Source organism: Lichenostomus cassidix, chromosome 5, assembly GCF_008360975.1.
Source record: "Lichenostomus cassidix isolate B80296 chromosome 5, HeHo_3.0, whole genome shotgun sequence".
NCBI classification, from domain to species: Eukaryota; Metazoa; Chordata; class Aves; order Passeriformes; family Meliphagidae; genus Lichenostomus; species Lichenostomus cassidix.
In genome coordinates, this window is record NC_139486.1 from 8,251,210 (window position 1) to 8,264,745 (window position 13,536).

The 13,536-nt window shown below is 41.8% G+C and overlaps 1 protein-coding gene across 2 annotated transcripts in view; it reads left to right on the forward strand.

The window, feature by feature from the left end:
* The window catches only part of AKT1 (AKT serine/threonine kinase 1), a 77,636-nt gene that overhangs the window by 50,064 nt on the left and 14,036 nt on the right, over positions 1 to 13,536 (forward strand). For both annotated transcript variants that reach the window (XM_085061212.1, XM_085061213.1), the window contains exons 6-10: positions 5,220 to 5,351; positions 5,530 to 5,595; positions 7,446 to 7,514; positions 8,224 to 8,349; positions 9,611 to 9,739. In XM_085061212.1, the coding sequence (XP_084917338.1) occupies positions 5,220 to 5,351; positions 5,530 to 5,595; positions 7,446 to 7,514; positions 8,224 to 8,349; positions 9,611 to 9,739 (522 nt within the window). The remainder of the gene's footprint in view (positions 1 to 5,219; positions 5,352 to 5,529; positions 5,596 to 7,445; positions 7,515 to 8,223; positions 8,350 to 9,610; positions 9,740 to 13,536) is intronic.

A 13,536-nucleotide genomic window follows, 5' to 3' on the forward strand; every position in this document is an offset into this window, starting at 1 on the left:
CTGATCTGTGAAGCAGTGTAAGAGAATGCAAAGATTTGATGTCTGGAGACATTTTGGGATGCACTTGTGTGGGGCAAGGGGCAGGTCAGACCTTGCCCTGGTGAGGCACTGAACTGCCCCACACTCCCCTAGTGCCTGTAGTCCAGCCTGGCACAGCTGCCAGTCACTGGCACACCAGAGGCAGTGCTTCACTCTCCCCTAACCCAGCTCCTGAGTGGCCAAATGACCACAAGTTCCATCTGGGAGAAGGGCCCATGAAGGCCAAGGGATATTTAGGGCCAAACACAAGGCCATCACCTTGTCTGGAGCCTGCCTCTTCTTGGAGGTTCTGTCTGAACACAGCTGGAACCCAGGATATGTGTGTCTTTCTATATATTTTCTGTCTTTTTCTCATTTCCTCTTGTTGGAATATTTTGAGTAATTTACCATTGAATGAGTTTAAAGTTTGCTAAGTTGGATAGTCCAAGTTAATGCTGTGAGAAGTGTTTCATGTTGATTGGATGTTGTAGTAAACCTTTTGTCAAAGTGGCATGATTTTCTAAAATTTTCCAGTAAACTTTTTGTTGTTTATTTGACCTCTTGAGAATATCTGGTTGCCATTTCTCCCACGGGTCCAACTGAGAATAAGGATAATAATAAGGAGAAGGTAGTTTTCCAATGTTTTCCAGCAAAAAGGTTATGGAATCCTGGATATAGAAGCTTAACATTAATTTGCTCTCCACTTGTAGAGCTGTTGGAAGTTTATAAAGCTTGATCAGACCCAGACAAAGAGATGTGGTCTGAGAAAAACTGGCAAAAACCACAGGTACTTGCAGAGAATATTGGAAATTTGGCAAAAGAAGGGAAAAAGCCTGGTAAGGGTTCCACTTCGGAGTCTTTAATGGCTTTCCAGAATGATGAAGAAGAAGCACGTGTTGGAAGAGCCAGAGAAAGAGCTGATGAAGCGCAAATTGCCTTGGAGGCTGAAACAATAGCTTGCCTCAGGGCGGAGTGAGAATTAAGAGCCCAAAAGCAACTAGCCCGAAACTTGAGAAACCTGTTAAACAACTTTGTGCAGAGCCAAAGAGCTTTAGAGTTGCAAATTAACACCGTTGAGGGAGGCATGGAGGATGAAACTGAATCTTCCAGCTTGGGGGAGGAGTTTGATGCAACAAAGCCAAACCCCTCCCCAAACCCTAAACTCCGCCCATCTTTTAAAAAAGGAGGAGGTGGGACTCCCTGAGCATGATGTCACTGATGTCACTTCTCTCCACTCCTTGGAGGAGGGGTTTGACTCAGCAAAGCCAACCCCCACTGCTCCCCAACCCAAGCTCTGCTATCAAGAGGTCGAGCTGATGGTGGTGATATCACACTCTGCAGCAGAATTGGTTAAGTTGCAAGGGAAAATTAGCAATCGTCCCAAGGAAAATAAAACTGAGAGTATTTTGAAAACGTCACTATAAATAAAGCTTTCTGAGGAGGAAGCAACCTGTTTTGTGAAAAGTTTAAACCTGTTGGAGGGGGAAGAACTCACACCTCTCCCACTCCAACGTGTGGTAAAATTACTGGGAGAGTGTGGGAGGCAGTGGGCTTCCAACCAATGCATGAGAAACAGCTGGTGCCCTGTCGGCCTCCTCCCGTTTTATTGTTACTTACTGCAAAATCTAAGGCTCAAGACCCAGACAACAAACTCTGCACCACTTCCAGAAAGTGAGTTGTGAGAGGGTGGTGAATCCAAGTATCCCCAAAAGTTCACCAGAAATAAGTGGAAATTCAGTTTCCCTGTATTTGCAATGAAGCTTTGTGAACTCCTCCTGCAGTGCCTCCTCCTGGCGGCGGTGGGTATTGAGCCATGCCTGCCACTAGAGGCCAGAGGAGGGATTGCTGCAGAATCTTTAATCTCTTGGGAAAAAATACTTTTGGCATTGTGTAAGTTTGTTGTTTTAGTCTCAGTAATAACTCCAAATGTTCAAGTGTATTCTCACCAGCCAGAAGACTGGGTGTGTGTCCGGAAGTGGAATAAATAGCTGCTTAAGCAGAAGTGGAAAGGACTTTGACTATACACACAGCTGTGAGATCTGCAGCTGGAGACATCTAAATTACGGGAATAAAGTCAGCTCTGGACAAAGAGGAACACAGAGGGACCATATTGGACAATATAATAAACAGTAAATCCATTGCAGATAAAGCTGCAACAAAAATAGCTGAAATCTAAAATGAGACACATTAAATGGTTTATCTTCTTGTATTTTCAGCACAGTGTACCCAATATGCCAGCACAGTTGTTTGTTCCTGGATTAGTCAACCACCCTAGCAGGACCTTGTACCTAGTGATTATAGTAGCAAGTGTGGTTTCAAAGGGGTAAGTGAGCAAGAAAGAAAAGAGAAGTGTCCACTCTAACATCACCCACATAGACCAAATACACATTATTGGTTGGCTTACGGACTGGAGGCCAGATTTGCAAAATTGGATGTAGCAGAATGTGTAGATCCAACAAAAACCATTTTGTCTAAAGTGAAAAGGTCTGAAAGGGATGGCTGGGTACTCTAACTCAAACTTGCCTACGTGATGCGAAGAATGCTCATCAGTATTGTTGAAGCACTAGATAAGTTTCATAAGTGATTGTTGCATTTTTGATGTCTTTTAAGTTTATTTTCACAGACTGTTCGTTATTCAATGAAACTTTCTATAGCAGAGAACACCAAAGATTGCCAAGTGGGTGGTTCCTCTTTTTGAAATAGGTCTGAGTTGGGACCAAGTTTTCTCCTTCCAGAAGTGTTTCACGAGAGGATGAAGTGGTGACAGGACAGAGGAAATGCTGTGCTTAGCTGCATCAAGTGCTTACATGTTTTTATCTTAAAAAGTTTTCAGATATTTATATTCATACATGTTTGTATAAGTTTGCTACCTGCAATATTTTGAGGTGTTTGTGTGGTTGCCACAGTGAATGGAAAAGATTCCTCCCTCCAGTTTAGTTTTGGGAGCTCACACGTAGGATTTCATGTGATGATGGAAACAAATTTTTATACCTCTTCCTAGCGCCTCGGTGCAGAGTATAACATTACTGTATAGAAGGAAGTGTGTGTGTATAGAAGCAATATGTGAAGCATGACTGTGCAGAAGAAGAGGATGTTGAACTGCTGGTGGCCCTGGAAGGAAGGAGAAAAGGGGCTGACAGTGGGGCTGAAATGGCAGCTGGAAAGTTCCAGCTGTAAATGAAGAAGTCATAAGTGATTGAGAGAAAAAAGATTTGGGGTTTGAGAACTTCTGAAGGGTTTCATAAAGTTGGAAAGTATTTGGTTCAAACTCAGGACCTTGACTAAAATTATATTCTGAGGAGGTTGGAATGACTGTTATTGCATATTTGACTGTACCCCTGGGGCAATTCAGACTGTTAGGTAGCAGAATTTTACTGAATGTTGTTTCCCACTGATCTCTTCCTCTTTCTACCAGTACATGTCCTGGTAATCCCCCTGAAACCTGCTTGGTGGGAGGGATAAGGGTGGCAAATTTGTTCAGGATGTGCTGATACCTGGACCTGTAAGATAATTGACTCCAAAAGGCAATGCAGCCTAACTATTGATCCTTATAGAGTTTGACAAGGAGTGCAATGTACTGCACTATCAATAAGTCATAGAGAATCCTAAACTGAATTTAGGAGCCCAGTTTACAGGCCCAGTAAGTATCAAAAATAGTTGTATAAAGTTGTCTAAAGTTCGAGTGCCAAACTTCACACAAGAGGAGAGCTGTCTCAAGGAACACACAGGAAATCACAGACCAAACTGCTGGACTCTTCAGGCACTGCAGCTGAAAAATGGTTCATGAATTCTTCCCCTGGATCCTGATTTGCATCGCACCTTACCTGCAGTTCTAGAGGTTCAGGGAGTGAGGACCAATGAACTGCATAGGAGGATATTAACTAGACTTATGCTTTGCTTATTGGAATAGCAACTACCTGTTATATGAGTTCTGGTGTACTTTTGTCTTCTTTTCTTTCTCCTCTGTTCACTAGATTAAACCATGAGAGGAAAGATACCATTACTGTGGTCCTGGTCAGTATCTTGAGCCACAGGGTGGTTGTCAGAGACTGGAAAGATTAGATGTCTTGAGACATTTTGGGATGCACTTGCGTGGGGAAACGGGCAGGTCAGACCTTGTCCTAGTGAGGCACTGAACTGCCCCACACCCCCCTGGAGCCTGTAGCCCAGCCTGGCTCAGCTGCCAGTCACTGGCACACCAGAGGCAGTGCTTCACTCTCCCCTAACCCAGCTCCTGAGTGGCCAAATGACCACAAGTTCCATCTGGGAGAAGGGCCCATGAAGGCCAAGGGACATTTAGGGCCAAACACAAGGCCATCACCTTGTCTGGAGGCTGCCTCTTCTTGGAGGTTCTGTCTGAACACAGCTGGAACCCAGGAGTTGGTAGCTGTATGTGTGCCTTTCTATATTTTTGTGTCTTTCTTTTTCTCCTCATTTCCTCTTGTTGGAATATTTTGAGTAATTTACCATTGAATGAGTTGAAAGTTTGCTAAGTTGGATAGCCCAAGTTAATGCTGTGAGAAGTGTTTTATGTTGATTGGATGTTGTAGTAAACCTTTTGTCAAAGTGGCATGATTATCTAAAGTTTTCCAGTAAACTTTTTGTGTTGTTTTGACCTCTTGAGAGTATCTGGTCAGTATTTCTCCCATGTGTCCAACTCAGAGTACATGAACCATGGTAAAGCCCTTTCAAAAGTCCTGTTGAGTGAGTAGATAAAGGCTTTACAGGCAGTCATTTTCTCTCTGGTTTTTGGTGCTGTTCAATGAAGCACAAGAAAACTGGTCTGCAACAGAGGTGGGGACAACAGAAAAAAGGTGTGGCTTTAATCCCTGGAATCAGAAGTGTGCCTTTTAATGAATATCTGTGCTGACAAAGAGGTCAAAATGTCCATGGATTAATAATAATATGTTGAGTGTTACTTGCACAGTTGACTGTTGAGTCATGCAAAAGAGTGTTCAGTTAATTGAAAGCTTATGCTTTTCCATAAATAGTTTGATTGATTATCTTTGGAAGTGCACTGGCATTCATTTTTGTGGAAGAATCATTTCTACTCCTGAATTCTTCTAAACAAAAGGATTTAAAAAACCACATGTGCAACATATGCAATGCATTCTCATGTGAATGAGAAATTCTGGTCTGGGAATACTATACTTCTTGTTTGATCATGTACTTCAGTTCTTCTTTATCTGTATCCTTAACAGACCATGAATGAGTTTGAATACCTTAAACTACTGGGAAAAGGCACTTTTGGAAAGGTCATCTTAGTTAAAGAAAAAGCAACTGGACGGTATTATGCTATGAAAATTCTGAAGAAAGAAGTTATTGTAGCAAAGGTGAGTAGGAGTAGATGGGAAACTTGGGGATGCGGTTCACCCTTGATACAGCCTTTGACAAAGTCATGGGAAGAATTCTCAGAGTACTTAAATACTTAAATAATTGCTCTGTTAGTGATTGAAATGGACCCCTGATCTGGGGAGTCACTTTGCTGATTTCCTTCTGCTCGTGTTTCAGGATGAAGTAGCACACACGCTGACAGAAAACCGGGTTTTACAGAACTCTCGGCACCCATTCCTAACAGTAAGCATTTCTGCCTCTGCTCAGTGTAACTTGACATCACAACCACCAAGGCTTTTCCTGTTTTTTGTTACTTACCTAATGCATCTGAGATCTGTGTTTTCAGAGTGGTTGTGTATTTTTGTACCTTTACACTTATGGGATGCACAAAATACTTCTTAAAGTTTTCTGATTCTTGCAGAGCAGGTCCTCAGCACCTCTTGAAGACATTGTTTTAGGATGTGGTTTTACTTTAGGGCTCACCCATTTAATGACTTGACATCTCTGAGAGATGTATCTGCTTTCCTTTTCCTTCTAATGTTTGGTCTCCTCTTTGTAGCAGAGATCAGGGTGACCCTGATCTTGTGACAGACAAATTCAGGAAGATATAGTGAGGGGAAAACCCTTTTATTTTGCCTTTTTTGTTTTTTTAAGTTCCCAGAAACAGCTCACTGTGGAATTAGAGCACTGGTAATGCCAGCCAAAGGATAGTGGTAGGAGCATGTGGAATGGGGCAGGGAAGAGCAGGACTGTGCTTTATCTGCTGCTTTCCTTTTGGATTTTGAAGTCAAACCATACTCTCATTTTAGACCTCCAGTGCTGGCAGTCTCTCTGGACTGAGTTCAGATATCCAAGTTCAATCTCAAGATTTTGTTTCTAATATTTATTACAAGTTGTCTCTGAATTGTTTACAACTGCTTAAAGCCTCTAAGAGACTGTGTAGGATCCTGTTTGTTTCCTTTGGCCAGGTATAAGGGCTTAGCTGGCATTCAGACCTTTTAAGCACAACCTTTGGAAGTAAATATTGCTTGTATTGAGTATAATCAATAATGTTGACATGTCTAAAACCTGGTCTTTCATTTTTCTGCAAAAATAGGACTTGTTTAAAAATGTCACCCCTTGTAATGAAGACAACAATATCATATGCAATATTTTCTTTTTAATGCTTTTATAAACTCAAATATCCAGAAAAGGGCTGTACCGAGAAATTATCTGCAAGACTTAGCTTGGATACCAGGGAATGGTTCTTACCCAGAGAGTGGTTGGGCACTGGAACAGGCTCCCCAGGGAAGCAGTCATAGCACCAAGCCTGGCAGAGTTCAAGAAGGGTTTGGATAACACTCTGAGGCCTATGGTGGGATTCTTGGGGTGGTCCTTTGCAGGGCCAGGAATTGGACTTGATGATACACGTTACCTTGTGGGTCCCTTCCAGCTCAGCATATTCTGTGATTCTGTGGGTTATGATGAAAAATCTTAATGCTATGGTAAACAAGTTGATGTTACTCTTGCCACGGGGATGCATGTGACAGGACTATACACAGGCACCTTGTGATGCTCCATCACAGCTTCCATCCAGTCTTTTTTTGTGAATTACTCACAAATTGGTATTGGTGGTGTTGCCCAATCCCCTGGCAGGCTGTCAGCAGGGAGCAGTTGCAGGCAGCAGGGCAGAGACCAGGGTGGTGTGTGAAAATACATACGTGTTTCATATAAGAGGTCTTGTAGCCAGGGTGTTGAAACCTTTTGCTCCAGGGTTTGGTTGTGGCCTCTTGTCTGTGAGTTGAACCTGTGGCCTGAGGTGAAAACTTTCATGTCACTGTTGGTACACTTTGACTCACTGTTAATGGGCCAGGACTTTGTTTCACAGCATTTTAGGTGATGGTAGCTTTTCCAAGGGATTTACTTAATGAAATAAGTTGGCAATGAATCAGTCCTCAGCTGCAACAGGAAAATATATGTATTATATAAGATTTAAGGACACAAAGTTCACTAAAATAGAAAATTTCATGTCTGCTGCTGAAAAATCTATTAAAAATGCTTTTCTAACTGTCACTATGATCTGTCTTCTAAGTTTTGGTTTAAATCTGTTTCAGGCTTTAAAGTATTCATTTCAGACTCATGATCGCTTGTGTTTTGTTATGGAGTATGCTAATGGAGGGGAGGTAAGGGAAATACAATAATTTTTAATACTTTAGGATTTTCCTGTGCTACTATTAATTCTGCTTGACATTATTTAGCTAAGGTCCATTTTTGCAATTCTAATTAATCCAAGTTGTCCCAGTTAAACAGAGCTGTTTGCAGGTTTAACTAATATTAAGAAGTAAGACTCTTATTTTTTCAACTCCATTTTTAGAACATAGAGATTTTGGGCAAAGGTTCCTATTTTACATGACAGCAGTATATTGTAATCTGACATTTAGAAGTTCAAGAAGGCAAGGTTGGTTTCTAGTTGCTCTTCAGACAAGTTTTAATGCTTTTAAATTAATATTGTGTACTTGGAGGGAGAACTAGAAACTGCTAACTACTGTTAATTACAGTCAAGAAGGAAAGGTTGGAATATTAACATTTCTCTAAATCATGTATTAAGCTGCAGGTTTAATATGTAATTGTAGTTCAGTCAAAAAGAATTTTATAATTTTCTGAATTTATAAGACTTCAGTAGATGAACTGGTTATCAGCGTGCTTCTGTGAATATAAGATATAATTATCTAATCTTTTAATTTATGATGCTTTTAACACCTTTGAGAACACAGCTAGGTGAGGATGGGAAGGGGTTTTTCTTAGGTAATAGCACCTTCCAAGCAGGATGGCCTGTGAAGTGCAAGACATAATTCAGAAATACCTAAAGTTAACAAATTATTGTTCTTGTAGTTGTTTTTCCACCTGTCAAGAGAGCGTGTCTTCTCTGAAGACAGAGCTCGGTTTTATGGAGCTGAGATTGTTTCAGCGCTGGATTACCTGCATTCAGAGAAGAATGTGGTTTATAGAGATTTGAAGGTACGTAGAAAAGTCATTTTACAGGCTTTTGGGGTTTGGCTTTTTGTTGTTAAAAAAAGCAAACGATCCTGAACTATTAAGAAATCCTTTCCTGACTGAACTTTATCCAAACTGTTGTTGCAGCTGTTGGGCTGGACTTTACAGGATGTCTAAACCCTTTGATAGTCCAAGAGGCTGCATAAGGCATTTATTGTGACTCTGGCAGCATTTCAGAGAACATGAAGAGTTACTGGGCTACAGGGGTTTCATTTTCACTTGCCTACTTGTGTTCTGAGAGAAACCTTGCTGGTGTTTCTGCATGGCAGAACATAATCCTGGTCTTACTGGATAAATGCAAATTCACACTGCTTGGATCTTGTGCTTCCTTGCAGTGTTCTCGCATCATCTTCGTGGTACCTGCTTGCAGTTAGAAAATTGCCTAAGCTTCAGATTATTCATTTGTTTGGGGGCACAGAAGGGGGAAAAGGCCATGACCAAACAAGATACCTCAGGGCAAACAAACTTGAGAAATTCCTGAGGAAAATAGCATTTTCTTCTTTCCTGAGAAGAGTTTTCTTACGCAGAAGAGAGGATGAAGGGGCTACAGGTAGTTTATTTAGGGGCAGTCTAAAATGAAGCATTCTGTGTAATGTTTTCACACTATGTCAAAGTAATTCTGAGCTTTCTGCTGGGATTTTGTCTCCCATATACACCTCTGTAAGTGCACTTTATTCATACACAGTGGAAACTGTCCTGATACCTGGGTGACTTTCTCAAAAATTAGAGGCTCGGGTAGGGTGAATACCACATGCTGAGTAAATGGTTACAGTGATTCTCATTCAAAGGGCCTCCTTGGAAATGGTTCCTTAACATTGCATATTATTTCTGTTTTGTTTGCTATTACTTACTGGTTACAGATTATTTCATAAAATCAGAATAAAAGCAGGAATGAAGTTGTCTGAGGGGGAATACTTAATATATTTTCAAAAGAGCTGTTGTTCTATTGATGATATTGTAGAAGTGTAAATATAATGTTTACGTTCTGTGTTGTTTCTGTTTATATGGTCAGTTACCCCATTAGTTACCTAATGTTCCCTAAAGACCTGAGGAAAATGTTACAAATGTATATTTATATTTTACTTGCTCTTGCAGCTGCTCTGGGTCTGATCCCAGTGAGAATGAGGTTGAATAATGATCTGCAAAGTTCATGTCGTTGATTGTCCTGCTCAGGACCAATGTATGTTACAGGTAATCATGTCTTTTAATTTGGCTTTCTTCCCAGTTGGAAAATCTTATGCTGGATAAAGATGGACACATAAAAATAACAGACTTTGGACTATGTAAAGAAGGCATCAAGGATGGAGCAACAATGAAGACTTTCTGTGGCACTCCAGAGTATCTTGCACCAGAGGTATGTTTTTGTTGGCTATTATGTTAAATTTCCTTCTTATGTGCCTTTCGTGGTAGCAGTAGGAGTACAGAATAATTCCTGTGCCATGATGTGCTCATGCACTAACTGCTGTTATGTAATTACACATACTGAGACTCCTTTATTCACCATGATCTGGAACATGTCTTTAGCATAATGATATGTGATAATTTTTGGCGGGGTAGTATCTTCCACTTGAGGGAATATGTACGTTTTACCGGAACAGTGCTTGTTGCTGGTATCAGATACATAATTTTTAAAAATACCCTTTTAATCACTTCAAATATTACGTGATTACTTTGTTTTTCGGCTTGCTATGTGTTGTCCTGTTTGGAAGCTATCTGGTTTACTATCTGAGGACAGTATAAGGTGACATGTTTTCAGCAACAGGACAGACCAAGCTTTTTCTGCAGTATTTAGCATGGCATGCATTAAAAGTGCTGACTGGTTTATGACTATAAAAGCAAAAGATACTTCTCAGTGCTGATTTGAACTCTCCAATTTCACAGGAAATAAATCCAGGCAGGGGATCTCAGTCCCCAAACAGTATGTTTTGGGGATTTCTTTTTGTGCAAATTTTTTTTTTTTCCTTTCAAGTGCAAAACGCAAATGTGTGTTTGCAGCTTTATTCCTGGAAACCCTCTTGAGTTGTGCAACACAGGTGGTGTTACAGCTGGGAGCGAGTTAGGGGCAGATCAAAAATGAAGTTACATTGCAGGGGATACACATACACTGGGTGTTGTGCAGGCAGGCGCTGGTTTCTCTGCCCACGCTGTGAGCCGGCTGGAAGCAAACTCTTGGGTTAGCAGGGCACAGAGCCTGAGCTAACGTGGTGTGCCTTGACAAGGACTGCTTCCCTTGCAGTGGGGCTTTGCTTCCCGTGGCGTTTAGATTTCCATCACACTCAGAGCACACACAGAAGTGAGTCTTGGGCTGCTGGAGGGTTATAGATTGTTGGCACAGCTTTCCTCTGAGCTGGGAGACTTGAGCATTGCAAACCTGCCTTGAATTGAACTATGCAGAAGTACAGAGTATGGAATAGCAGGGTGGAGGAGGAATATTTCTGCTGAGAGCTGATGTCTTTGCTGTTCAGCACTTTTGTGCTCCTTGCTTGCATAGTGGTGGCAGCATGGGTTTGGTTTTTGTTTGGTTTTTTTTTTAACTCCCAGCTGCTTTCAAGGGCCTCCAGTCCTTTGTAATAATGAAGAGCATGGGCACCTGTCGAAGTAGCTTGCAGCAAAGAGGCGGAGCCAGTCTCATGATGACTGCCAGCTTTTCCATGGATCACCAGAAGTCTTCAGTGCATCTAAATTGGGGTTCATGCACCACAATTTGAGATTTACTGATGCAGAGAGTAATTAGCAGCATGACGGAGTGTTTATTATTCGTAAACATGGCTTTTATTTTAGCTTCCTTCTTAAAATTAATTGCTGAACTTCAGTTTCTCATCAAGGATTTTATGAGGAGGCTAAAAATATTTATTGTTTTGGTTTTTCCGAACTTGGAATGCGGGGATTCCCTGTGCAGGCATCGTGTTGTTCTTTCTATTATGTTATTTGCTATTATTTTTTCTTTTTAATATTTATGATGAGTTGGCTCATCCAAAAACCCTGGAGGACAAATCCTTTTGATTAACACAGTTCTCTCCCTTACTTGCAAATCCCATCTGTGAGTTGGAGTGTTAAATTTTGGAGGCTTTTGTCATCTGGTTGGTAGCATGCAAAAAATCTGGAAATCGGGTGTGAGCGATATTCTGTGTGTTAAAGGTCATACATCCTTAAAAACAGGGGTGTCAGCGCTCCTGTCTGCATTTGTAACTCGAGTCTGGCACAGCAGTGTGTCTGTACAGTTGTTGCATCGTTGTTTTTAGGTTCATACTGGAATCTCATGCATGGATGACAGTGACTGAACCGTGTCAGCTTTGATGTGTCAGATGCATCAATGGCTGTGATGTTTACAGCTGTTCTGCCTTCTCTTTCAAATTCCATCTCACAACAGTCTAGGGCTGCTCGTTAGGAAATGCTGAACCCTTAATATAAGCAAAATGACCTTGTTACTTTACTGCTCCCCAGCTATCCAGTGTGTTGCCATAAATCAGGGATGAGTGCAATATCTTTTTTTACAGTATATTTTTGATACTCACACCATTGCTCTCTTTCATGCACTCACTAATATGAGGCTATGCTCATTGTGCTAAAGAACTTTGAAGTAAAAAGCATTTTATATTCTATTTAAAAATAAATGGAGGTGAAGGAAATCGTGGTAATAACTAATGTAGCTTATAACACAGGGTATTAATACAATTTTTAAAGTACCATTTGAAGTGTTCAGTACATTTCAAAAGCACCTGTAGCATTAACTATGTGCACAGCAAAGGCCTCTGTGGTTTTCTTTTTCTTTCAGCCTCTCCTTTTGCATCTCTTACAGCAGTTTAAAAAATAAAAATACAAACGGGAGGCCGTGTGAGTGTTTTATTTTAGGCAAGCCGAGCGTAGGGGAGTGCGAACAGGAAGCGCTGGGTGAGCAGGGTGACTCAGAGAGCACTAACTGCATTGTCACACAATCTCCCTGAGCCGAAGGCTGCGATGCCTCGGGAAGGACAGGGCTGCTCCTGGAATGCAGTCGAGCCGGCAGCTGTGTCGCTTGTGTACATGGAGGGGGCAGCTGCACAGCCAGCTGTCCTTTGGTGTGAATCATACGGCCGGGGATGCTGGAAATAGACCGACGTGGGGTAATCTAATACCTGGCAGCCTTTTGATTTTTACTGCAGGCCCTCTCCCTCGTTCAGATAATTAAGGGGAATAATTAGTGAATAAAGAGAGGCAGAGTGCAAACAGTTGTTACGTGAAGTGCCTCGATTCTTCTTTTTTATGTGCAAAACCTTTATATTGAGATTTGTAAGAGGTTGAGATCTTGCTTTTGTTAAACTTGCACCGACTTTGGCTCTTTCACCTTTTTAATTTTGAGTGTAAAGTATTCTGAATCACAGGAATGTAGAGCTCACACAGGCACCATGCAGCAAGAAAACATGATGGTGGTGCAGTTGTGGTTTGTGCTCTTTGCAAGAGTAATCAGCTCTGTGCAGGCCTGTGCAAGGAGTAAAGATGACAACTAAAACCTGAGGACAGGGTCTGGAACATGAGACTGTTGGTGTCAGCTACAGACAACTGCATAGGAGACACAAAGTCTAGAGAAGTCCTAGTAACATCCACTGCACAAGCCACAAAACTGTCCCTACTCCCTTCAGCAGCCCACTGTGCAGAAGATCAGAAATGCACTGTGGCAGGGCTTCTCTGGAGTGAGCAGGAGAGGTGGAGAGCACTGCTGGGGTCCCAAGTCCCTGCACCAGCTTTGTTAGGTAGAAGTGCCAGGGGAAGGGAGGAATGAACTGTGCTGGGCTCCTTTTGCTGTGAGACCTGGCAGAAATCCACCCCACTGACAGTTCCTGTGTTTGCAGCCCTCTAAGCAGAGGCAGGAGTGCCTTTGGAGCGGGGCAAAGGGTTGGAGGGGAAACATTTCCAGACAATTTGGCTGCCGTTTTACAGCCTTACAGCTGGTCAAATGTTAGGAGTGGTGTTCTGGCTCTTAGTGTTTAATGTAGATTAGTCATTGAGGATTTGTGGGTGGTCTTTTAGGATGTGCAGAGCCAACCCTTTGGGGGTGCAGGATGATATGAAGATGATGGATATGTTTGTCTTTTCACTTGTGAAAGAAAAGGTTGATGGTCTTTTCTCCCTGTACTGGCTCCTTGGTGGGTTGGGTTTTCCTAAAAACTTGGA